A 27,415-nucleotide genomic window follows, 5' to 3' on the forward strand; every position below is an offset into this window, starting at 1 on the left:
GCACAGCCAACAACAGCACAGCCAACAGCAGCACAGCCAACAGCAAAACAGCACAGCCAACAGCAGCACAGCCAACAGCAGTACAGCCAACAGCAAAACAGCACAGCCAACAACAGGACAGCCAACAACAGCACAGCCAACAACAGGACAGCCAACAACAGCACAGCCAACAACAGCACAGCCAACAACAGCACAGCCAACAACAGCACAGCCAACAGCAAAACAGCACAGCCAACAACAGCACAGCCAACAACAGCACAGCCAACAACAGCACAGCCAGCAACAGCACAGCCAGCAACAGCACAGCCCCAAGAGCTGCCGCAATGGGGGCTACTGCTTCACTTCTGCCTCCAGATTGTGCACAGCTCTCTCCGAGGACTACCAGGGAAGGGGGTTCCAGCAGAAGGTCCTGCCTGGCTGAGGTGACATGACGCAAAGCCACCATGGTCGCATCCTGTGAGACGGACCCGTGTGGCACCACGGGCAAAAGCAGGTCTCTCTGGACAATGGCAGTCCCACCCCCGGGGCGACCATGAGGATTCTCAGTTTATCCACATGCTTGGAACAATGCCTAATGACTGCTAGTGCAACGTGGTTCTTACTTTAATTCCTACTTTCAGAGCTTGAAATGAACTTGAGATAACCTAAAAAGACACCATCAAAAAACAGGTTAAGGAGATGAAAGGGGAAATGAAAACCACAGCAAGGAAACAAGGAAGATATGAAAAGGGGCCAAAACCAAGGTCTGGAAATACCTGAAGGAAAAGATTTCACTGCAATGGATGGAAATGTGACTCTCAGGACTTAGCTGAGGAGAAACAGTGGCCCTGAAAACCAAGCCCAGTAGGCAGCCCTGATGCAGCAGACAGAGGGGGACATCAAGGTGGAGAAGACGCAGCAGGCAGAGGGGGACATCGAGGTGGAGAAGACGCAGCAGAGCGGGGGACATCGAGGTGGAGAAGACGCAGCAGGCAGAGGGGGACATCGAGGTGGAGAAGACCCAGCAGGCAGAGGGGGACATCGAGGTGGAGAAGACCCAGCAGGCAGAGGGGGACATCGAGGTGGAGAAGACCCAGCAGGCAGAGGGGGACATCGAGGTGGAGAAGACGCAGCAGGCAGAGGGGGACATCGAGGTGGAGAAGACCCAGCAGGCAGAGGGGGACATCGAGGTGGAGAAGACCCAGCAGGCAGAGGGGGACATCGAGGTGGAGAAGACGCAGCAGGCAGAGGGGGACATCGAGGTGGAGAAGACACAGCAGACAGAGGGGGACATCGAGGTGGAGAAGACGCAGCAGGCAGAGGGGGACATCGAGGTGGAGAAGACGCAGCAGAGCGGGGGACATCGAGGTGGAGAAGACGCAGCAGGCAGAGGGGGACATCGAGGTGGAGAAGACGCAGCAGGCAGAGGGGGACATCGAGGTGGAGAAGACACAGCAGGCAGAGGGGGACATCGAGGTGGAGAAGACACAGCAGAGCGGGGGAAGACACAGAGGTGCAGAAGCCTCCAGGAGACACAGGAGAGAGGATGAGAACGGATCAAAGCCCATTGGCCTTTTGTCTGTTCACATCTATTTTCATCGTTAGGTTTTTCACTGTTATTTGTAGCATGAAAAAAGAGAAGATCTGAGTGCTAATTTTTTTCATTTTACTTGTCCTTGTGCAATTTAACTCATGACTTCTGTACCTGGCTGCTGTGCATGTAGGGGCACCCTCTGAATAAACTCCCTAGACGGCGGCCACACGAGTTGCTCTGGAAAACTAACAAGTCTGAGTCAGGCGACCGAGAATGCCGAAGCGTAAGACACCTCGCTGTCGGGGTTCAGGGAGGAGAGGAGCTGAAGAAAACTGTGGGAATTCTTAAACTTGGCCCAAGTTCACAAACCTGAATTGGGTTTCCCAATCAAAGACAAAACAAGCCATAGCTCAGGGTTTCAAGTTTCCCTCTCAACACAGAAGCCGCAGCGCCAATCCGCACAGGAGAGGAGGGAGCGACAGGACGCTGTTTAAACAGAAACCAAAAGCCACTCGCCCTCCCTCTGACTCTGACGGTGCCTGCAGAGCCGCCAGGAGCCCCATTTCCGAGGCCGCTCAGGGCGAAGGTGTTGGAAGGGAGGAGCCGGGGACTGTGCGCCCAGTACAAAGGCTACCCACAGGCCACACACCCAGAAACTGCCAGCCCTGCCACAGAGCACCATCCCACAGGGCCGCGCCCACCCATCTCCTCACACTCACCAGGCAAGAGACAGCCTGGAGGGGCCTTGGTAGGAAAAAGGAGCAACAGAGAGGGGCCGTTTGTTCTACTCCCACTCGTCTGAAAAAATTAAGTAGCCCCAGTTCCATAAAAATTCAAATCGTGGGCCTGGCCCGGTGGCTCACGCCTGTAATCCCAGTAATCCCAGCACTTTGGGAGGCCGATGCGGGTGGATCACGAGGTCAGGAGATTGAGACCATCCTGGCTAACATGATGAAACCCCATCTCTACTAAAAATACAAAATATTAGCCGGGCGTGGTACCACGCAACTGTGATCCCAGCTATTCGGGAGGCTGAGGCAGGAGAATCGCTTGAACCCGGGAGGCGGAGATCGCACTACTGCACTCCAGCCTGGGTGACAGAGCAAGACTCTGTCTCAAAAAGAAAAAAGAATTAAATCATGGCGTTATTTGTACAAACAAATTAAAATTTAGGTAGTGGCATGACAAATCTCAGACTTCAACTTACAAATAAAGCCCTCCACTTACTCATCAACGTCAACAAATGTCCAAAAAGAAAGCTTTCCCCAAATTCTCTCATACACCTTGGCCGTATCTCACCACAAGAGCCAAATCAACTCCACTTTCATTTCTCTGCATTGCTGAGTTGTCTGACACAGTCAATAAAACTCCACTGATGTTCTCAGGGTTGTTTCTTTTTTTTTTTTTTTTTTTTTTCTTTGACATGGAGTCTCGCTCTGTCGCCCAGGCTGGAATACAGTGGCATGATCTCAGCTCGCTGCAAGCTCCACCTCCCAGGTTCACGCCATTCTCCTGCCTCAGCCTCCCGAGTAGTTGGGACTACAGGCGCCCGCCACCACGCCCAGCTAATTTTTTGTGTATTTTTAGTAGAGACGGGGTTCCACTGTGTTAGACAAGATGGTCTCGATCTCCTGACCTCATGATCCACCTGCCCTGGTCTCCCAAAGTGCTGGGATTACAGGTGTGAGCCACCGCGCCCGGCCTGTTTCTTTTTAATGAGAAACCAAATGTCTCCTCGGCCACCTGTAGAAAATGGCTGAGCGGTGCCCACAGCGCCCACAGCAGGTTGGGCCCAGACCTTGGCCACAACCACAGGCACATGGCGGGTGAGGACCCCGGGGGTGCTGCTGGGCTTGGCCATGTTAGCGTGTGTGGCCCAGAGACCAGACACCCGAGGCCCGGCTGCTGGACACGCGGTCCCAGGCAATGAGGGTGGGTGGGGAGGGAGGCGCCCCTTCTCAGCTGCACTCTGTTCAGTTAAATCGACTTCCCAAAACACAGGGGCCTGCAGGGGTTCTCAGGCAGGTGACCATGTAACACAGGGGAAGGGCCGTGACCCGCTCCTGGGCTGCTGCTCCGAGGTGACAGGGGGCAGAGAGGTGTCCAGGCCTGGCTGGCGGCTTCCAGGCAACCCGAAGGCAGGGCCTAGAGCCCTAACCCCAGCCAGCAAGCCTGTGTACCACCATCCCCGAAGTCTCCAAGCTTCCCCTGGGTCTCAGCCAGTCTCACTACCGCCAGGGACGGAAGGCAGAGGCCACAGCAGGGCCCCGCAGCAGCAGGAAGGGCCCCTCACTAGGGAAGAAAACCAGGAAAGGAAGGGGAAAGGGAAACAATGGAAGTCCCAAAGAGAGCAGCGGGCAGCAGAGGGCTGGACGAGAGGACACAGCACACGGGACACAGCCCGTGGTGGGGGCAGCAGAGGGCTGGACGAGAGGACACGGCACACGGGACGCAGCCCGTGGTGGGGGCAGCAAAGGGCTGGACGAGAGGACACGGCACACGGGACGCAGCCCGTGGTGGGGGCAGCAGAGGGCTGGACGAGAGGACATGGCACACGGGACGCAGCCCGTGGTGGGGGCAGCAGAGGGCTGGACGAGACGACACGGCACAGGGGACGCAGCGTGTGGAGGGGGCAGCAGAGGGCTGGACGAGAGGACACAGCACGCTGGACGCAGCACGTGGAGGGGGCAGCAGAGGGTTGGAAGAGAGGACACGGCACATGGGATGCAGCGCATGGAGGGGGCGGCAGAGGGCTGGACGAGAGGACACGGCACGCTGGACGCAGCACGTGGAGGGGGCAGCAGAGGGCTGGACGAGAGGACGCGGCACACTGGACGCAGCACGTGGAGGGGGCAGCAGAGGGCTGGATGAAAGGACACGGCACACGGGACGCAGTGCGTGGAGTGGGCAGCAGAGGGTTGGACAAGGGGACGCAGCACGCTGGATGCAGCACGTGGAGGGGGCAGCAGAGGGCTGGACGAGAGGACACAGCACAGGGGACGCAGTGTGTGGAGGGGGCAGCAGAGGCCTGGATAAGAGGACACAGCATGCTGGACGCAGCATGTGGAGGGGGCAGCAGAGGGCTGGACGAGGGGACGTGGCACGCCTGACGCAGCACGTGGAGGGAGGCACAGGGCTTACAGCCATGGCGCACTCAGCACCACAGGGCACACAGCAGCCCCTAGGCCAGCGCAAAACCAAGACAGTCTCACTAGGGGAATTCCAACCAGAAATGAATGACAACCAAGAAACCCTAAAAACACTTTCCAAAGGAACGGGAGGGGCAAGTACTCAAAACCCCTTAAGAACTGGAGCAGGTCAGGAGAGGGCAGGAGACAGGACAGGCCCGTGGGGGTTCCTACGTCTTCTCTTCCTCCTCCTCTTAACATGCGTTCAGCAGACAGACCCGGGATGCCCTGCCCCGAGGATCTGGAATCTGGTTGGGAAGGGAAGCCGGAGCCTGCCTGCCACCCTCACCCCCTAAGCCTCCCGGTCCCATCCCACAGTCCTGCCCACTGGCCTGAGTCCCTTTAGGAGGGCAGAGCCCTGAGACACAGCCAGGCGAGAGGTGCCCTCCGGCCCGGAGCTGTTCCTGAAGCTGTGCCCTCGGGGGACAGAATGTTGCTGTGTCTCCCCTACAGCCGCGTCAAAATCAGACTGGGAGGCTGATGCCCGGCCTGTGGATTTTCTGCAGAGTTTTCATTTCCTTTCTCCTTTCCTCTGGATGCAGCACCTCACAAGGAACACAAAGGATTAAAACAGAAACGATCTTGTATTTTAAGAAGATCCAAGATGTGACGCCCTTCCTTCATCACAGGTGTTCTGTGAGAGATGCTCACAAGTCCCTTTCACGGACAGGAAGACCGAGGCCCAGGGAGGTCAGCAATTGCTGCCCCAAGTCACAAAGGGTGAAGACGGAAGAGCCAAGACTTGAGTCCCAGCACACAGTGCACTGGAGAGGATGCTGCTGCGAAGGCACCGGGGTGGGCTGGGCAGGACGGAGAGGAAGGGGCTGAGCCGGACAGGACGGACGGAGAGCAAGGGGCCAGGCCAGACAGGACGGAGAGGAAGGGGCCGGGCAGGGCCGGACAGGACAGACGGAGAGGAAGGGGCTGGGCCGCACAAGATGGACAGGAAGGGGCTGAGCTGGACAGGACGGAGAGGAAGGGGCCGGGCCGGAAAGGACAGACGGAGAGGAAGGGGCCAGGACAGACGAGACGGAGAGGAAGGGGCCGGGCAGGGCCGGACAGGACAGACGGAGAGGAAGGGGCCAGGACAGACGAGATGGAGAGGAAGGGGCCGGGCCGGACAAGATGGAGAGGAAGGGGCCAAGCTGGACAGGACGGAGAGGAAGGGGCCGGGCCAGACAGGACGGACGGAGAGGAAGGGGCTGGGCCGCACAAGATGGACAGGAAGGGGCTGAGCTGGACAGGATGCAGAGGAAGGGGCCGAGCCAGCCATGTCCTGTGCCTCACCCCCAACCTGGAAACTAGGAAAGCTCAACCAGGACTGCGCTTCCAGCCTGTGTGCCCCTAGGGAAAGAGGCCCTGACACAGAGGCCGCAGCGCCAGTACCTGCCTGGGTCCCTGGCACCCCCCAACACACACTGGTACCAGTGCTTACCCCCAAGAGCAGCCACCACCCCAGGTACCCCTCCTTCCCCACCCAGGGTCTGCACCCGCAGGGAAGCACCCCCCACCTCTGGTGTAACTCTGCTCATCGCCCTCTGGGCTGGGTACCTCGGCCACATTCCCGACCTGTGGGTGGGGGGACTCCACAGGCCAGGTGCGTGGTGCTTCTGAGTAAATGGACCAGTGCAGGTGGTGCACTTGGCACGGTGCCCCACACCATCAACACGCAAGAAACACCAGCTGCCACCCCCATGACGGTTCCTAAGATTTGGTCAAAAACCTAATCGCAAGACTTCTGAGTAACACAGGGGGTTGAACATGTAAAAAATAGCGGGTAAAATCCCACTAAAAACAGCAGAAACAGACCATTTTCTTTTTTCAAGGGATAAGCTACACGGTAGAAGAGGAAGGGCAGGGAAGGCAGCACCAGGACCACGGAGGAGCCTGGAAGTGCAGGGACAGCAGGAAATGCCTCAGACCAAGAAGCCCAGCCCTCCCCTGGAGGGAGGAAACCCAGACTCCCCCTGATCCACAGGACAGGTCCCTAAAAAGCTCCAGATCTGTGGCACCAGAGAACTCTGGGGGGAGGGGCAGGGTAGGCCTAACCCAAGGAGCACTGGGGCAGGAGACAGGGCTGACTCTCCGAGGTACTCAGCAGAGGCCCTGGAAGGCAGGCAGCCACACTGACGATGCAGGGAGGGCACCAGGAATGGCATGGCATGGCACTCCTGCAGTCCCGGCTACCCGGGAGGCTGAGGCAGGAGAAGCACTTGAGACCCGGAGTTCAAGTCCAGCCTGGGTAACACAGCAAGACCCCAGGTCTTTAAACACACACACACACACACACACACACACACACACACACACACACACACACACACACACACGGAGAACATCCACCCCCACTCCTCCACCCCCCACTAAAAGAAAGCTATCACTAAAATCCTTAGATAAGAAAAGCTACTGAAACTACTGCATGAGAATGAGATGCTACAAAAGGAACACTCAGAACAAAACAGAGCTCATGTAAACCAAAATCAGAAACCAAGTACTTAACAGAAGTGTTGAAATATAAAGTTAAGAAAACTAAGACTACCGAAGATAAAGGAAAGAACCTGCAGGTGAGAAACAGCTGTCCATAAAAATCAGGAATCACTACTGACATAAAATTCTACAACACATAAAACCAATCCATGGTGGAAAAGTATCAGCCTGCAGTTGCCACGGTCTGGGTGGGGAAGGGTGGCATTGCTGTGACAGAACTCTCTGGGGCCATAATGGGAGAACACATTTGTCAAAACTCGTTAAATGATCCTCTTAAGACCTGTGCCCTTCACTGAATGTAAACCTTACCTTTGAAAGAAGAATCATAAACTAATAAGAATATGCCTGAAAAGTGTTTGGCGCAAAGCATACTGATGTCTGCAACTGACCTGAAATGCAGCAAGACGAGTAAGCTGGACGGGGAGGGAAAGGGAAGGGTAAGTAAGCTGGACGGGGAGGGGAAGGGAAGGGAACGCAGACAGCTGTGTTAACTGGAGAACCCCGCCGTTGGGTATATGAGAGTTCACTGGAGCATCCTTACAACTTGTCTGTATTTTGAAAATTTTCACACTAAAATGTTGAGAGAGAAAGAATCAGGAATCAGAATGGCATCAAGGTTCTCAACCACAGTACTAGAAGCTAGAGAAAATGGAGAACACTTGCGGCCGGGTGCGGTGGCTCACGCCTGTAATCCTAGCACTTTGGGAGGCCAAGGCGGGCGGATCACGAGGTCAGGAGATCGAAACCATCCTGGCTAACACGGTGAAACCCCGTCTCTACTAAAAATACAAAAAATCAGCCGGACGTGGTGGAGGGCGCCTGTAGTCCCAGCTACTTGGGAGGCTGAGGCAAGAGAATGGCGTGAACCGGGGAGGCAGAGTTTGCAGTGAGCCGAGACTGCGCCACTGCACTCCGGCCTGGGTGACAGAGCGAGATTCCGTCTCAAAAAAAAAAAAAAAAAAAAAAAAGAAAGAAAGAAAATGAAGAACACTTGCAAAAATCTGAAAGTAAATGATTTCTGGCCTGAAATTCTAGACTCAGCCAAACTATCAGTGAGGTTGAAGAGAAGATAAAAACATTTTCAATAATTCAAGACCTCCAAAAAAATCTCTCTTGCACTTTCTCAAGAGCCTATAAAAGATGTGTGCCTCATGTCAAACTAAATGATTAGCTCAAGAGAAAGACGACATGGGATCCGAGCAGCAGGCCTTCCAGTGCAAGAGAGAGGCAGGCAAAACCCCCTGGATGACGGGGAAGGCAGACATGGGGGCAGAAGGGGCAAAGAGAGGCAAATTCCCATCTTCCATGAAGGGAAGCCACCAAACAACACCTCGACCAGGAGTGGAGAAGGGAGAGAGGGGGAGAGAGGGCACAGAACCACCAACAGATCAGTAAGGCTGGAATCGAAGAGGTAAACACCCAGCCAGGCGCTGGGATAAGCTCCCTCCCTGCCGTCTCAGCTCCCAAGGAGGACCAGGGACAGAGACTCTCAGGAGCAGGGTAGAGGGTGGAAGGTACACAAATTCTCAAAGGCCTCACTGGACCCTTCATGGCAACGGTCAGAACACTCAGCTTAGGAAAGGCCAAGGTGGCGCTTCTGGGCAGAGGGAGTCATAGCGCAGACACCTGGCACTCCTGCCGCTGAGAGGTGGAGCCCTCGGCTTCCGCCTTGCATCTGGGCAGCATGAGGCTGCCTCAACAGAGAAAGGTGACAGAAGGGACACCCTGACAATCTGCGGCCCAGCCTTCTGGAGGACTGGAACCTTCCGCCTTGCTCTCTTGAAGTCCTGAGCCATCATACAGCTGACCACCCTGCTAGGGAGGACTTTGAAGTGCTACTAAGTGAGGATGAGGTTCCAGCTGATCTCAGGATTCCAGCTGCCCCTCCAGGACAGAAGGCAGGTGAGTGAAGCTGTCCTGGACCCTCCAGACCAGTCACCTGCCAGCTTTCTCCCACTGAGCCACCCCAGTCAGTGTCCATGAAACAGAAGCAGCACTCAGCCAGGCCCTCCACAAACTCCTGACACAATATATCCTAAGACGTAATAAAACGGTGCTTGTTTTAAGCCACTAAGTTTGGGATAGTTTGCTATCCAGGAATAGGTAAGAGGGACAGGGAACTGCTGTTTTTTGTCGTAAGACTTACATAACTCTTTTTGACTTCATAAAGTATATGGATGTCTCAATGGACAAAAGCCACCAAAAAAAATTTTAAGGTATTAAACCATCCTAGGCAACATGGCAAAACCCCGTCTCTACAAAAAATTCTCCAGGCATAGTGACCGTGCCTGTAGTCCCAGCTACTGGGGAGGCTGAGGCGGGAGGATCACTCGAGTCCAGGAGGTTGAGGCTACAGTGAACCGTGATCGCACCACTGCACTCCAGCTTGGGTGACAGGGCAAGACCCTGTCTCAAAAGAAAAAAAAAAGGAATTAAATATAAAAGTAAACGCAAAGCCTTGTAAAATCTTAAGTCTTAAGGAAAAATATAAACAACAAAAACAAAAAAACAGACCGGGCGCGGTGGCTCACACCTGTAATCCCAGCACTTTGGGAGGCCGACGTGGGTGGATCACAAGGTCAGGAGATCAAGACCATCCTGGCTAACACGGTGAAACCCCATCTCTACTAAAAATACAAAAAATTAGCCGGGCGTGGTGGCAGGCGCCTGTAGTCCCAGCTACTCGGGAGGCTGAGGCAGGAGAAACGCAGTGAGCCAAGATCATACCATTGCACTCCAGCCTGGGCAACAACAGCGAAACTCCGTCTCAAAAAAACAAAAAACAAAACAAAAAAAAAAAAACAGTATGTCTGTCCTGGCCAGCTCGTCCCTATGCCACAGCCCTGCAGCCTCTGCCCTGCAGCCTCAGGCTTATCCAAGGGCCTGACACCAGCTCATCCCACCTCCTTTCCCAGTCCTCAAACCGACACCACATGCCAGCCTTCGCTACAGCTGGGGTGCGGCCTCCGATTAAGCAAGCAAGCAGTTTTGGGGGGGGGGGGGTGTGGAGGTAAAAACTGGCCCCCAAGTTAAGTGCCTCTGCAATTTAAAGTGGGGGGAGGGTGGTTTGCGGGAGTGCACAGCTGGCCCCCTCCCCCGCACCCACACACCCTGCTCCGCAGCTCTTGCGGTGCCTGGTGTCGGGCAAGCTCCGGCAGGTCCCTGCAGCCAGGCTCTGGGATAAGCTCCCTCCCTGCCGGCTCAGCTCCTGAGGAGGACCAGGGACAGAGACTCTCAGGAGCAGGGTAGAGGGTGGAAGGTCCACAGATCCTCAAAGGCCTCACTGGACCTCATGGCAAGGACGCCATGAATACTGTGCCTCCCAGGGTATGCGTGCTTGAGAATCAATCCAAGTGTTTGCCTCCTGCGTACACATGCTCAAGTTCTAAAGGAAAGTCTCACATGTCTTTATCATGACGCCAAATATTCATCGGGTGTGATTGTAAGGAATATAGTAATCTCTATTCTAACTGCGGACACATCGAAAGCCCTCCGACATATGGCCATCCAGGCAGCACTGACACCGCACTCACAGACGGTGAGTCTGGAGACAGCGCTGGGAGTCGGCGAGATACTTGCTCGCTGGGTCCAGTGCTGGGGAGGCTGCCCGCAGCAGCTCGGTGGGTGCAAACACATGAATCGTAGCTGCGGGCAGGAGGAATATCAGGTGCATCTCTACGCCCCGAGGGCTCAACTCCTACACTTAAATCCCTCCCACTGGAACAGCAGGCTCCAGTTTCACCCAGCAAGCGTGAGAACAGGTACTGCTTCCTGAGCACCGCCAGCCACCGGCACCAAGACCGGCCACATCCCAGCACTGCCCACCTCTGGTAAGTACTTACTGTTTCTTTTCAAATTCAAGTTTTATTTTAAAACTCTTCTCAGACGTATCTAAAATACCCAGCTGAAAGCAGCGTTTGCTCCGTGTCTGCTCTGCCTTGCTCTGGGCTCCGAGGATTACTCAGGACCCAGCAGGTGCATGGCTGGGATGCAGACCACGATTACAAAACTTCTAATGAGGCTGACACTTTATTCTAAGAACATGAACAAGCTTATCTGGAAATTAACTCCTTGTTCTGCCCTAAAATTCATAAAAGTTAAACCAACACTAATTCATATTATTGCTTAACTGCTCCTAACCTCAAAAACAAACTACAATAAATGCTAACAAGAGGTAAGGGTCATATATATATGTGTGGTGTATGTACATTAGGGTGAATTTAGCGTTTATATATATATATGTGTGGTGTATGTACATTAGGGCTGAATTTAGGGTTATATATATGTGTGGTGTATGTACATCAGGCTGAATATAGGGTTATATATATGTGTGTGTGGTATATGTACATTAGGCTGAATTTAGGGTTATATATGTGTGGTATAAGTACATTAGGCTGAATTTAGGGTTATATATATGTGTGGTGTATATACATTAGACACAGCTGAATCTAGGGTTATATGTATGTGGTGTATGCACATTAGACAGTGCCAAATTTAATATCTAGTTTAACTTTTAATAGTTTTAAAGTTTAAAATAAGTACATAAGCTTACGTAAAGTTTAAAATTGGGCATAAGCTTTCGAAAACAAAACCAAACCAAAGGAGTTAAGTTTCTGTTTGGTTGTTAAGGTCTTCTGTACATACAGACACGGACACAAAAAGGGTTTTTTTCCTTATATGAAATTTCTCATAAACCTGATTTGGAGGAGAACAATTACTGACCAAGCACAGTCCGTCTACATCTGTGCCCCTAATTTTCACCACGCATTAGCAAAGGCCTTCCAGCATTTCTGACCGGAGTTTCAGGATGAGGCGGCGACTGTAAAGTGGTGAGCATTTGTTTACGAGCTCAGGTCTGTAACTCGGGATCTCCTGCCGAAACTAGAATTAAGAGCCCCTGGTTGTTTTTCTGGATCCATTCTTCCAAATTACATTCCCAAAGACTGTCTTTTCCCCAGGTCTTGGTTGTCCTGAGGTTTATCTTTCATTTTAAAGAACCGAAAGGCTGGGAGGGAGTGGCAGTCAATCACTGGAAAAGCTCAATTGGAGTAAAACTCACAAATCTCGTTCTTGCGACATCACAGTGGGTAGGCGACAATGGTGTGTCCTTGAGTTATGCAACAACGCCACATCACAATATTGTAATTACAGCATGCCCTTCACAATGCTCCAGCCGAGCAGGCTCCTTGCCAGACAGCTGGACACCACCAAAAGGAACATTACAGCACAATCTCAGGGCACAGGTTAGGACACATGACAAGCATAGTTACCCAGCCTGTCACAGAAACGTCCCATAAAGTTAAACTGTAATTACTTCCACTGTGTCCTATCAAAGTTTTGTTTTTTTTTTTAAGAACTCTTTCTCTTGTCTATTTTTCAAAGTTCAAACTCCTTAGAAGCTTGTTAGGCATCCCAACTTCTCACTATTACCCTAACAACTGTCTGCTGCATTAACTGTCCACACTTAGGAACCTTTGGAAAGACAGTATATTGGCAATTTAGACACAACCCCATGGCCAACCGAAACCACTCACTCTTCAAAGCACTGTCTGTGTGGGCAGCTACGCCCCAACACCCGGCCCAGTGCACGTTGAGCAGGAAGAGAAGCGAGCTCTCAGCTCAGCGCACTTTCCAGAAGCCAAGTGCATCAGCTGAGCACACAACATTTAAAATATTTAGAAAGGCACAGAGTGGCATCTGTAAACATGGCAAGAAAAGCCTGGTGAAAGCTCAGCTGGATCCTGAGCATGTTTGAAGCCACTGCACCCCACTGTTCTTACGCCCTTTAGTGTAGACACTGTCTACATTGGCTGCTTGATCTGAAATAATTTGGAGAAAGAAGGCTTTGTGCCAGGCCAGGCTCGGAGGAGGTGTGTTGGAGAAGAGGGCACACATTAGCCAGCAGCAGTCAGGGAAGACTCTGCATAAGTATTTCAGTAACAGCCACCTTTGATCCAGATCTGGAAGCTCTGTGGAATGTCTACCCTGCTAACGCTTCCTGCCGATCCAGTGGGAAATGAGAGGAAGATGAAACCCTCCTTCAGGATCACACCGAGATCTTCACTGTAAAACACGCTAGCACTGCAGTTCTCAAATGAAAGCAGATAATGAACGAGACTCTGCTTTATTAACAGACAGACAGACAGCTCTCCGGGCATGTTATTAACTAAAATGGAAACACACCTCCCCCAGGAGAGAAAGACGCTCCGCACTTCTTTATCCCCTCTAGAGAAAAACTGCACCTCTAAATACAAATCCAAATTACTGTAAACAGCTAGATTTCTGGGTTACACTGTTTGGGCAACAACATACTCTTTTGGGAATATTTAACACCAGCAGCTGCCAAAGTCGGGCTGGTAGAAACTGACCACACAGAGACTATTTCAAATGCTGTGCCCACAGACAGCTGTGACAGCCTGAGGTACTGGCCGTCGGGTTTGGTTTCTTCATCCTTATAAACCTCACTTAAGCAGGACACAGAACTCACAGGCTGACATCATCATCATTTGAAAGCTTACCAAAGCAACAATGTTATCCCACTTACTTCTCTGACACTATTGTAGTTTTATAGATCAGGTGAACTACGCCCGGCTTACAACTGAAGCAGCTGTGCTCCCTGTTTTAATTAGCAAATTGTGCAAGCCTGAGAGGTCGGTTTATCCAAGGTTACTAAAACCACTGCCCGAGACTCCATATCGACACCAATTCCCTTCGAGCAACTGAGCTCCAAACACTCTCACCACCAGGGGCTTCCTCCCTGCCACACCCGCTTACGTGAACTAACTGATCAAAGAACGAAAGGGCAAATCGTTCAAAACTTCACACCATAACATCTGACTAGAAAACAGACATATTCATATAAAAGCAATTATTTCCCTAATTACTATTTTGGGCAACAGCAGAGCTTACACATAACTTGCCTGTTGTAAAGCTTTTGAGAAAATCTAACCAACATGGGTTTTGTGGGGTTGTTTTTTTTGTTTTTTGTTTTTGCCTAAAAGTATCAGCAATGTGAAATAATGCTGCTTCGAAAACTGAAGTCCTCATTTTCTTAAATCCCGAGGGAATCATTTGCTCCTCTGAGTACTTGTGTTTCAGGCCCTAGAGGTATCAGCAATGTGAAATAATGCTGCTTCGAAAACTGAAGTCCTCAACTTTCTTAAATCCTGAGGGAATCATCTGCTCCTCTGAGGGCTTGTGTTTCAGGTGCTAGAGGCGGCGTTTCGGTCTCGCGAGGACGCAGCTCTCACTTGATGAACATTTTGCAACTGTCATCGTTTCGATCCTGATGCTTCCAGCTAGTGATGAAATCATCAGTTTTCAGATCCCTGCCGTAACACATCCTATACAATCATGGGAACCTGACTTGCAGAGGTTCTCACGCCTTCAGAACCAGGGAGCGCGGCGAGGCGTGCCGGCACAGGCCCCACTGACTGAGCTGGCTGGCCCAGCGTTTGGCTGGAACCAGGCACCCGGCTTCTCTACTTCCTGAAGGGAGGCAGGGAAACTGCTTTCATCACCCAGAGCAGGTCTGCCCCACACGGTAGGGACTGAGCCCATAAAGAATTATTTCACGTTCTTTCTTCTAATAGGGGGAAATTAGAAAGACAGAGTTATCATTACGTGTTTCATTTGCTTGGCCTTGACCCGGTGCCTTGTAGCTTCTGTGGCAGCCCACGGTGGGAGACGGGTGCTGAGCGTGGGGTCTGAGCCCAGGGTGTCACCCGACACCCTCCCTGGTTGTAGGGTAACAAACATCTTGTCCTCATCCAAACCGTGCCTCGCTGTCCCTGCTACACAGAAACTCATCACAGCAAAGGTGGCAGGTCAGCAGAGCCCCTTTTCTACCCAAACCACTTCTTAGTAAATGAATGTCTTAAAGAACTTAAAGTATGTTAATAGAGGCAGTTTGTAGGGGGAAGGGTGGTTGTGTTTTTAAGAATTATAAATAAATGAGCCAGGCACGGTGGCTCATGCCTGTAATCCCAGCACTTTGGGAGGCTGAGGCGGGCGGATCGCCTGAGGTCAGGAGTTCCAGACCAGCCTGGCCAACATAGTGAAACCCCGTCTCTACTAAAATTACAAAAAAAATAGCTGGGTGTGGTGGTAGGCACCTGTAATCCCAGCTACTAGGGAGGCTGAGGCAGGAGAATCTCTTGAACCCAGGAGGCAGAGGTTGCAGTGAACCAAGATCGCACCACTGCCCTCCAGCCTGGGAAACAAGAGCAAAACTCCGTCTCAAAAAAGAAAGAAAGAAAGAAAGAAATATGAATAAATGAGTAGAGAAACCAGTTTGCTGAGAACAAAATCAGAGCACTTCCCCAGAGTTCGGGGCAGCCATATGAAAGCCCAGCCACCACCCCTGGCCCCTGGCGTGTGGGAGGAAGGACACGGGTGCAGGGAGGAGGGGTGGCGCCTCGCTTCAGGGACATTGCTCTATTTTCACACACATTGCTCTATTTTCAAGGGGCGGCTTTTCACTTGACTTCTAGCCACCCTGATGTCTACACATAAAACCTCGCAGACTCAAGAATGGGCACATCTGCCCATTCCTTAAAAAAAATACTGCAGTTGAAACAGTTTTCTCAAGTCATTTCCATTTAGCTTTTTTTTGAGGCAGGGTCTCATTCTGTTGCCCACCAGGCTGGAGTGCGCTGGTGGGATGACAGCTCCCCGCAGCCTCAATCTCCTGGGCTCAAGGGATCCTCCCACCTCGGCCTCCCAAAGTCCTGGGATTACAGGCATGAGCCACGGCCCCCAGTCCTCCATTTAACTTTACTTTAATGTATTTTTTTTTATTATACTTTAAGTTCCAGGACACAAGTGCAGAACGTGTAGGTTACACAGGTAAATGTGTGCCATGGTGGTTTACTGTACCCATGAACCCATCATCTAGGTTTTAAGCCCTGCATGCATTAGCTATTTGTCTTAATGCTCTCCCTTCCCCCAACCCCCACCCCTAGACAGGCCCTGGTGTGTGATGTTCCCCTCCCTGTGTCCACGTGTTCTCACTGCTCAGCTCCCACTTATGGGTGAGACCATGCACGTTTGGTTTTCTCTTCCTGCGTTAGTTTGCTGAGGATGCTGGCTTCCAGCTCCATCCATTTCCCTGCGAAGGACATGATCGCGTTCCTTTTTATGGCTGCGCAGTATTCCATGGGGTATATGTGCCGCATTTTCTTTATTCAGTCTATCACTGATAGGCATTTGGGTCATTTAACTTTATTTTTAAGCTGTTTGAAAATATTTAGAACCTAAAGACCTTTTCCTTTTTACATTTTTAATACGAATGAAAGTGCTCAGCCTTGATCCACTGCACCTCCACCCCATCTCCCACTCACGCTGTCTCCCAGGCACAGTTGCTGCTTGAGTGGCTCCAGGCCCAGCTGCCAGGTGGACAGTCCCGGACTCTCAAAGCCTTTGTTCTGGGATGGGTGCGGTGGCTCACGCCTCTAATCCCAGCACTTTGGGAGGCTGAGGCAGGTGGATCACCTGAGGTCAGGAGCTCGAGACCAGCCTGGCCAACATGGCAAAACCCCGTCTCTACTAAAAATACAAAAAAAATTAGCTGGGCATGGTGGCGCGCGCCTGTAATTCCAGCTACTCGAGAGGCTGAGGCAGGAGAATCGCTTGAACCCGGGAGGCGGAGGTTGCAGTGAGCTGAGATTGCGCCATTGCACTCCAGCCTGGGCAACAAGAGAGAAACTCCGTCTCAAAAAAAAAAAAAAAATAGCCTTTGTTCTCAGCCTCGGGCGTGCAGCACAGCCTCTGAAGGAAACCTGGGGCTGGTAAGGGGGACACAGAGACCCTCTGGAAGAATCCAAAAGATCAGGCCAGCTCTGACATCACACACACAGCCTCTGGTGGGTCCCAGGACCTGAGCGGGTGTGGCCAGAGGGCTGAACCCACTCCCTAAAGGTTAAGGGCCAGGACAGCTTCCTCCCATGACCCAACCATCTCTAAAGCGGATACTACTCACTCTGGTCTCCTCTCGGGCAGGAGTGTGGCAAAGCTTTGGTTCTTCCATTTGGAGGTGCACCTGGACGGGCAGGCGCCGCTGGCCATGCCTCCTGGCCAGCAGGAACCGGGTGACCGTGAAAGCATGTCTCACAATGCTGCTGTCACTCACAGGATGTACAAATTCACCAACAGTATTTCAACCATTTAAGTCAACATAAATATAGCATTTGTATTCACAGCTGAGACAACATAAATGCTACTTAATGATAAAGCTGACTTTAGAAGCAGTAGGGTAGAGTCTTGTGTTCCAATGTTCTTCATTTTTAAACAAGCACACTAGAATACACCAGCGACGTGGCTACAGTGGGCAGAAACTGCCACGAGTGCTTAGGGATCGGCCCCAGGGGAGGCAGCAGCATCCATGGTCTTGGGCTCTGCAGACCGACGGCAGAGGCGCACAGCACTTGGGAGAGCTCCCAGCCAGCAGGTAGGAGCAAGTAGACGGTGGCCAGCCCATGCTTTGTGTAAAAGTGAGGGGGCACTCTGCGACTGTGGGGTACACGTTAAGGGGAAACGGCCACAAACCCCTTTGTATTTCACGTGAGAGTGTGGCCGATCACACACCCACTGCTTCAAGCGTGTAACCCCCAAGCAGAGTCGGGCAGCCCCGGGACAGGACTCTGTTCAGACCCTGGGAGGGGGCTCGGTGTCCTCAGCCCCCGGCAGGGCGCTCTCGAGGAAAGGTCCAGGTCACGGGATAAAAGTTCCCAAAACTCAAAGGCTTACAGGCATTCTCAGAACAGACACTCAACGCACCACACACCACACGCCACCTCTAGGCCCCAAGATGACTCTTTCAGATCAGACTCAGAAAACAGAAAACACGGTGGGGAGTCAGCAGCCAGGTTACCAAGGGCAGGGCAGGGCTGCTTCTGTGACCGGCAGCTGCTCCCCTCAGGGGCAGGCAGTTTCGGCCCTGCAGGGGCTCTGCTTCAGGGATCCTGTGGCACTGTGGCGAGCCGAGGCCGGCTTCTCGCCGACCCCTCACTCGCTGTCCTGACACCAAGACTGCTCTTTATTACAGCTCCCAGCCGCCAGATGACGGAGGCTCTCACCAGACCCTCAGCACGCAGAGCTGGCTTCTGATAGAAGTGCTCGGGAAAGAAAGCAAAGCGGGAGGTGCCTCTTTAGAAACCACTAAGAAGTGCACGCGGCATCGACAGTGATCACGCCACCTGGACAGCCAGAGTCCGAGGCATAAGGAGGAAAATGAGTCTTCTCAAAGAGCGGAAGCCAAAAAAGCCACATTACATCCCCAGGCCTCCAGGAAAGCCCTTCAAGTATAAATGTTTCCAATGTCCCTTTACTTGCAATGAGAAGTCACATCTTTTTAATCACATGAAGTATGGTCTTTGTAAAAACTCGATTACTTTAGTATCAGAGCAGGATCGAGTTCCCAAGTGCCCTAAATCTAACTCGCTAGACCCTAAGCAAACCAACCAGCCCGATGCCACGGCGAAGCCAGCCTCTTCCAAGTCTGTCGCAAATGGACTCTCTGCCTTCGACTCGAAGCTTCAGCACAGCTCTGCCAGGGAAGACATCAAGGAAAACCTGGAGCTGCAAGCCCGGGGAACCCACAGGTGCCTGGGACAGAAGCCAGCCCTCCACGGGGCATCACCCTGCAAGAGCCCAGCTCCGGAAGCCGCCCTCGGTGCCCAGCCTGCTCTGGAAGGCGCAGCTCGGCCTTCTGCATTTGTTCCAGTCGGCGAGCACAGACTCAAGGGGCCAGACAACGCCGAGGCGCCCGAGACACTGGCTTTACACAACCCCACTGCCAAGTCCGCCTCTTTCCACACCAAGTCGGCCTTCCACGCTCCTGGCTACCCCTGGAAAGCCGGCTCACCTTTCCTCCCACCAGAGTTTCCACATAAAATCTCATCTACAAAGGGGCTTGGGGCCATTTCCCCTTACATGCACCCCACAATCCCAGAGTACCCGCCTCACTTTTACACAGAGCACGGGCTGGCCACCATCTACTCGCCTTACCTGCTGGCTGGGAGCTCGCCCGAGTGTGACGCACCCCTGCTGTCAGTCTACGGAACCCAAGACCCGAGACACTTCCTGCCTCACCCGGGGCCGATCCCCAAGCACCTGACTCCATCTCCAGCCACATATGATCATTACAGGTTTTTCCAGCAATATCCCTCTAACCTGCCGATTCCTTACGGATTTTACAGGCCAGAGTCTGCGTTTTCCTCCTATGGTCTCAGACTCCCACCTGTCACTGGCCTCACCCGAGATCAGAGCTCTCACCTGCTTGAAGAAGCCACCCTGGTCTACCCAGCCTCGAGTCCTTCCAGGTTAAACCCTTCAGACCCCAACAGAAAACACGTCGAGTTCGAAAGTCCAATTCCTGAGGCTAAAGACTCCTCCAAGGCTGGGCAGAGAGACACGGAAGGGTCCAAAATGAGCCCCCGCGCAGGGAGCGCAGCCACGGGCTCCCCAGGGAGGCCGAGCCCCACCGACTTCATGCAGACGAGCCAGACCTGCGAAGGCCTGTACGACCTCTCCAACAAGGCGGCCTCCAGCACACTGGGAAGACTCTACCCGCCAGAGCAAAGCCTCACAGCCTTCAGGCCTGTTAAGAAAAGCACAGAATGCCTACCTGCCCAGGCTGCTGACACAACAGCAGAGTCTCCAATAAGGTAAGAAAATGTCATTTTCAAAACCTCCAAGGGAATGTTTCTGGTTGGGTTCCATGAGCCAGGCTTATACTTGCTCAAACTGCTTCACGCATTTGCTTTTCTAAGCAAGCTCCTACTAAGCTTTTTCTTGGCTTCTTCTAGCCTCAATGTTGTGAACGGAGACCCTCCTGCTCCGACCGGAAGCGCCTCTCTCGTCTCGGAGGCCGCGCCTTCCAGTCCGGACGACAGCTCCGGGATGGGCCCCCTCAACCTCTCCAAGAAATCAGAGATAAACCTGGCAGCCACCCACGAACCCACGTACCAAGGCAGCCCCCAGGCGGAAACCGCCAGCTTCTCAGAGCTGCAGGACCTTCCACTCAATCTCTCGGTGAAGGACCCCTGTAACGCCCAGGCTCCGAGGCCTGCCTTCCCCGGTCGACCACGAGCTGCAGAACCTGCTGCTGCTGTTCCACAGAAGACTGGGACAGAAGGTTCTGAGGATGGGCCCAGCCACCCTGAGACCAAGCCAGGCAGCCTCGACGGTGACGGGGCCCCACCCACAGGCCCCGGCAAGGAGGCTCCAGACGCACGCGCGGTGGACAGCAGCGAGGAACAGAAGCAGACGGCAGCCGTGGCCCTGTGCCAGCTGGCGGCCTACAGCCCCAGGAACATCCGGGTGGGCGATGGGGATGCTGCGGCCCCGGAACCTGCCTGCCAGCAAGACACACCCACACTGAGTTCCATGGAGAGCCAAGAGGCCCAGTGTGACCTCAGGCCCAAAGGACAAAAGAGGACAAGTCTAAGGGATGCTGGAAAATCCCAGCAAGGAGCTAAGAAGGCGAAGCTGCAGGACACGGCCAGAGTGTTCACACTACGAAGGAGGGCCCGGGTGTCCTAACGCCGGGTTCACACGTGTGTTCACAGAGCTACGGCCACACACACGCCTTCCAAGGTGGCAAGCTACAACACCTCTGAACTGGCACTTTCACATTTTTACAAATGCAGCTTCTTCTTCTCAAAAAAACAAACAAACAAAAAAAAAACCTTCAATTCAGTTTTTATAAATATTAAGCATGAATATTAAAAGGTGCTTCTACTTTTGGTTGTAAAAACACCTGAATGACTCTAAGACTGATATGTATTTTCAAGTCTAAGCTGTCTTACAGAAGATCTTTTATAAATGTTTCCTTATAAATATCTCACCATTACAACAAATTGTTTTAACGTTTTTCTGTTAGCTCTAGCTGCATATTTGATGTAAATGACAATTACTGAAAAAATGTCAGAAAAAACATTTTCAGTACTAACATTAAAGTGCCATATGTAAAAAAGAAAAATGTGATTTGTATAACTAAATAACACACAAACATCAAGAGGCTATTTATACAAATAATTTATTTCCACTAGGGAAAGTGCATTACTGGTGAAGGTATTATCAATTTATTCTACTTGCTTATAATGTTACAGTGAATGTTCTGGCTTACTCTGCCTCACTTTCCATTCCCCAAAATGATGTGTATGTTGCTAATTTTCCAATAAACTCATATGAACCATAAGGAAACACAAAATGCAAATAAACATAAATCTATGTTATCCTTTAGAATATTTTGCCGTAACAGTCAATGAAAAAGAGCTGATAGCTGAGGCAGCAATTAACCTGTGAACGGGTGCCTGTATGCACATTCAATTGTGTGGGTGTACACGTGTGCTATCTGTGTGGGGGGTGTGTGCACATTCGCCCATGTGGGTGTGCATGTCTGCGAGTGCGTGTGGGTGTCTGCTTGTGCATGTCTGCAGATGCACGTGCACATTTGATCGTGTGGATGTGTGCGTGTGCACGTCTGCGGGTGTGGGTGTGCGCTTGTGCATCTCTGCGGGTGTGTGCACATTCTATTGTGTGGGTGTGCACGTGTGCATAACTGTGGGGGGTGCGCACTCAATTGCGTGGGTGTGCGTGTGTGCTATCTGTGGGTGTGTGCGCATTCGATCCTGTGGGTGTGCGTGTGTGCATATCTGCGGGGGTGTGTACACGTGATTGTGGGGGTGGGCACACGTGATTGTGTGGGTATGCACGTGTGCATATCCGTGGGGGGCATGCACACTCGATTGTGTAGGTGTGCATGTGTACATACCTGCGGGTGTGTACACATTTGTGTTAGTGTGCATGTGTACATATGTGGGAGGGGTGTGCACATCTGATTGTGTGGGCGTACACATTCGATCCTGTGGGTGTGCACATGTGCATATCTGTGTGGGGGGTGCACATCTGATTAGATGTGTGTGTGTGCATCTCTGGGTGTGTGCACATTCAATCATGTGAGTGCATGTGCATTATGTATGGGTGTGTGCACACTCGATTCTGTGGGTGTGCATGTGTACATATCTGCAGGTGTGTGCGCATTCGATTGGGTGTGCATGTGTGCGTACCTGCGGGTGTGTGTGCATTCAATTGTGTGGGTGTGCACGTGTGCATATCGGGGGGGCACATTCAATTGTGCCGGTGTGCACGTGTGCATATCGGGGGGGCACATTCAATTGTGCCGGTGTGCACGTGTGCATATCTGCGGGGGGGGGTGTGCATTCGATTGTGTGGATGTGCACGTGTGCGTATCTGTGGGTGTATGCACATTCAATCGTGTGCGTATCTGTGTGTATGCACATTCAATCGTGTGGGTGTCCACGTGCTCATATCTATGGGGGTGTGTGGGCATTAGATTGTGTGGGTGTCCACGTGTGCATATCTGCGGGTGTGTGCACATTCGACTGTGTGGGTGTGTGCGTGTGCTATCTGTGGGGGTAGGTGTGCACGTTCGATTGGGTGTACACGTGTCAACGTGCATGTGTCAGTGTGCACATGTACACGTGTGTATGCACTTCTGCATCTGTGCATGTGTGTGAGCATGCATGTGTGCACATGGGTTTAAAGCAGTGGTCAAGTACCAGCATGAGCGAAGCACCCCTGGGGCTACTCAAAGGCCATCCATGGGGTCCTCAGGCTTCAGAGTGCTTTAGGAGCGTACACTTCCGGAGCCTCAGCCCCTAAGGCTCTGCTTGAGAAAGGGTTTCTCCATCCCCATGTCCCCTCTCACAACAGCCCTTTCTCTCACTTTTCAAGAAAGGCAGCCTCTCACCCAACACACTGGAAACCATGCAGTGGACGCTATGATGGGAACTGCTCCAGTGACTGGGAAATGCTTCCCCATGCAGGTGGCTGTCAACGCATCACTTCACAGGACTGAGGCCACCCTACTGAAGCTGCTCAGTGACGGAGCACAGAGGTCAGGCGTGAGCTTGGAAAAAGTTGAAACACCAGCATTGCTAAAGCAAAATTTCTGCCATTCCTAGCTACTTGAATAAGACTTGAATGAATAAGACTTCTTAGCACTTAAAACTGAAAGTAAAAATAGGGGCCGGGCGTAGTGGCTCACACCTGTCATCCCAGCACATTGAGAGGCCAAAGCGGATGGATTGCTTGAGGTCAGGAGTTTGAGACCAGCCTGGGCAACATGGAAAAACATCGTCTCTAATAAAAATAGTTAGCCAGGTGTGGTGGCACATACCTGCAGTCCCAGCTACTTGGGAGGCTGAGGCGGGAGGATGGCCTGAGCCTGGGAGGCAGAGGTTGTAGTGAGCCATGATCACACTACTGCACTCCAGCCTGGGTGACAGAGTGAGACCTTTTCTCAAAAAAAATAAATAAATAAAAAGTAAAAATAGTACTGTTGCAGAACCTTGCCTTATTCTGGTTAAAAGCATGGCTCACGGCCAGGCATGGTGGCACACACCCATAATCCCAGCACTTTGGGAGGCTGAGGTGAGAGGACTGCTTGAGCCAAGGAGTTCAAGACCAGTCTGGGCAACATAGGGAGACCCCATCCCTACAAAAAATACAAAAATTAGCTGAGCAATGTGATGTTTGCCTGTAGTCCCACCAACTTGAGAGGCTGAGGCAGGAGGATTGCTTGAGCCCAGGAGGTCAAGGCTGCAGTGAGCCAAGATCATACCACTTCACTCCAGCCTGGGTGACAGAGCAAGAATCATTTCAAAAAATAAAAACAAAAAAAGCTTGACTCATCAAAAGATAACTCAAACTAAACAGCTATCTTATTAAGAGCTAAATTTCAATAATATGCTATTTTATGTTGTTTTGGTCAACTCTGTACTAATAATTTTTTAAAACCCAATCTAGAAAAACTTCTAAATAACTAGCACCTTAAAACTTAAAAGTATAGTTAAAAATAATAATAAAAAAAAGTCATGAACACCTGTGGAAAAAATAAATAACTAGCATCTTATGGCCATACAAAATGCAAAAGCTGAAGTTTATGTTTATGTTATTTTCTTTCATTGCAGATAAATGATAGATCAATAAAGATTCTTAGGCACAGAAATACATTACATTAGGGTAAAATGCTCTGGGAAAAAAGTAAATGGAAATATGGGCTTAAGAAGAAAAAGGAAGAATAAAATTTCTGTGAGAGAAAAACTTGCCTATGAAATTGTTTTTTAGACAGGGTCTCGCTCACTGGCCCAGGCCGGAGTGCAGTGGCGCGATCACAGCTCACTGCAGCCTCAACCTCCCGGGGCTCAAGTGATCCTCCCACCTCAGCCTCCCAAAGTGCTGGGAGTACAGATGTGAGACACGGCGCCCAGCCCTGTAAATTTTTTAACGAAGAATGGTAGATTATTCTACCTCAATTTCCTAGATTTATTCAGATGAGTGACGCAATAGTTTTATTTTAAAATGACAATACTCAGGATGGCAAATAGTTATTTGCAACCGGTTAGAGTTCTATAAAACTTATAAGAGGGATACAGAGTTTGTCACAATTCCAAGGGGTATCTGAGGACACTGCTTCAAGCTGTCCCTAAAGCAGCAGCAAGGACACCAGCAGGTCCCCCAGCCCTGTCGGGCACCCACCTCAGACAACCACTACACCAGCCTAAAAGGCACACGGTCAGACGCAGAATCATAAACACAGGCGCAGTGCTGAGTCGCTCACCTGGGCACTTCTGTTTATATACACCAGTATGTTTTGGCAAAGAACAAAAATATTATACTTCCAGCTTTCAGAAACTAAACAGCCGTGCAGGGAGCCGTGACAAGACATCACATGCCACGGTCCATACTCAGGACCCAAAGCCTCACACCCTGCAGACAAGGAGCTCTCACATCACACCCCCAAGAATACAGCCCTCCGTTGTCAAGGGCCCAAAGATTCTGAGAACACCATTTGATCGCTCACCAAAAAGCACCAGGAATCATCTTAAATGACAAATAGGGAGAAGCAGGGGCAGAGCATCCTCCTGCAACAGGGCAGCATGGGGAACCCCGCCCAGGCACAATGGTTGTGGCACAGGCTACATGTGCCTGATGCATGGCGAGCTACACTGTGAAAATTCTACACTCCGACACAATTCCTCCAAAGGTCATCTGCAATAGCTCACCCATTGCAACCAGGATAAGCCCTTTGTGTCTATCTCTAAAAGCAAAATCGATTCCTAGAGCTTTATAGCAAAAAGAAAAAAAAAAGACTTATTTTTTAACTACGTTTCTGCATTTATGCATGACCCGACTTAAGAACTAAACACTCGTAATTTTTACATACAAAAAGTGATAAGCTCTCAAAAAGCTGAACATAGAATTACCACATGACCCGCTAATTCCACTTCAGGGTATATACCCAAAGGAACTAAAAAAAGGGGTGTCAAACAGGTTCTTGTATCCATGTCCACAGCAGCATTATTCACAATACCCAAAAGGTGGGAACAACCCAAGTGTCCACTGACAAATGGATCGAGAAAATATGGCCAGGGGCGGTGGTACACACCTGCAATCACAGCCACTCAGGAGGCTGAGGTGGGAGAGTCGCTCAAGCCCAGGAGTTGGAAGCTGTAGTGTACTATGATTGGGCCTGTGAATAGCCACCGCACTCCAGCCTAGACAATACAGTGAGATCCTATCTTTAAAAAATAAATATATGGGTCGGGTGTGGTGGCTCACACCTGTAATCCCAGCACTTTGAGAGGCCAAGGTGGGTGGATCATGAGGTCAGGAGATCGAGACCATCCTGGCTAACATGATAAAACTCCATCTCTACTAAAAATACAAAACGAATTAGCTGGGCATGATGGCAGGCGCCTGTAGTCCCAGCTACTCGGGAGGCTGAGGCAGGAGAATGGCGTGAACCTGGGAGGCGGAGCTTGCAGTGAGCCGAGATCGCACCACTGCACTCCAGCCTGGGTGATAGAGCAAGACTCTGTCTCAAAAAAAATAAAAATAAAAGTAAAAATAAAATAAATAAATATATGGTACGTCCATACAATGAAATATTATTCAGCCTTTAAAAGAAAGAAAATTCTGATACGTGCTACAACACAGATTAACCTTGAAAACATGATGCTAAATAAAATAAGCCAGACATGAAAGGCCAAACATTGTCCAATTCCACTTGTACAAGATCTCTAAAACAGGCAAAGTCCTTTTTCAAGCAGAAAGTAGACTAGGTTACAAAGGGTTGAAGGGAAGGAGAATCAGGGGCGAGTGACTTCTTAATCTGGGGTGATGAGACGTTTTGGAACCAGATAATGGTGATGGTTGTACAAAAGTGAGAGTGTAATTAATGCCACTAGATTAACATGCTTAATAATTAAAAGAGCAAATTTGTTACATATATTTTACCACAATTTTCTAAGTAATAATAGAATATTCTAAAAACCATGGAACTATATATTTTAAATGGGTGAATTATATGGTAGACGAGTTACATATCAATAAAGCTGAAAAAAAATAAAGGATCCTTGAATTCACACGTAAGAGAAGATGCCGACAACGCCCTTTCTAAACAGTCTTAACAGGGGCCCACTGCCGTCTGCCCCCACCAGTGTTAACGTTCAGCCAAAATGCCATGTTCTATAGGGAGGGAGGGAGGGAGGGAGAGCAGGGCGGAGTGCAACACGAAACACACACGTTCACACAAGGAAAAAAACACCATTAACACAAAAAAAGAACAATCGGTCCACGTACAAAGTCAAAGATGTCTCATGCTTTGCATTTTCCTGAAAACCTGAAAGCTTAAAAGCCTACCAAGATTAAACAAGCCAACAAAAACAGGCGGGGAACTGGACACTGGGGCCATGTCAGGACGTGCTCAGAGCCGACCTCTCCCAGGCCCCCTTGATCACCTGGGAACTGAGGTACACAGGCCTGCGGGGGGCAGCAGGGTCAGGCCAGGCCACAGCCAGGGCTGGACGGACAGCAGGGCCCCCCACAAGAGCCTGAGCCAGCCTCGGCACTGAGCCCCAACGGCTCTACCAGGGAGGGAATGCCCTGTCCCTAGACCTCAGCTGGAGCTGCTCTCCTGGAATTTACCATCCACCTTGGTGCTCCAGAGCCTGTGAGGAAACTCTGGTCCTCCACCCCTTCCCCCTCTCAGAATTGGACTCCTCTCCTATAAAATATCCCTTCTGAAGGAGCCTCTGCGGGTTTCCATGTCGGCTGCTTCCTCCCCTTTTCTCCACCTCCCCATGCCAGTGAGCCTGGGAACCCGGTTCGAGCTTTTCCACCCATTCACCTTCCTCAT

General features: G+C 51.2%; 2 protein-coding genes across 7 annotated transcripts in view; one reads left to right on the forward strand and one right to left on the reverse strand.

Annotated features, from left to right (window-relative positions):
* The window catches only part of TBCD (tubulin folding cofactor D), a 197,583-nt gene that overhangs the window by 98,137 nt on the left and 72,031 nt on the right, over positions 1-27,415 (reverse strand). The gene's annotated exons all lie outside the window — the stretch shown is intronic.
* On the forward strand, positions 10,896-21,432 carry ZNF750 (zinc finger protein 750). Its single transcript, XM_004040746.5, has 3 exons — positions 10,896-11,018; positions 18,233-19,853; positions 19,995-21,432. Exons 2-3 carry the CDS (start codon positions 18,418-18,420, stop codon positions 20,728-20,730), a joined length of 2,172 nt encoding a protein of 723 aa, XP_004040794.1. The 5' UTR covers positions 10,896-11,018; positions 18,233-18,417; the 3' UTR covers positions 20,731-21,432.

The sequence above is a fragment of the Gorilla gorilla genome, chromosome 4, assembly GCF_029281585.2.
Source record: "Gorilla gorilla gorilla isolate KB3781 chromosome 4, NHGRI_mGorGor1-v2.1_pri, whole genome shotgun sequence".
NCBI classification, from domain to species: Eukaryota; Metazoa; Chordata; class Mammalia; order Primates; family Hominidae; genus Gorilla; species Gorilla gorilla.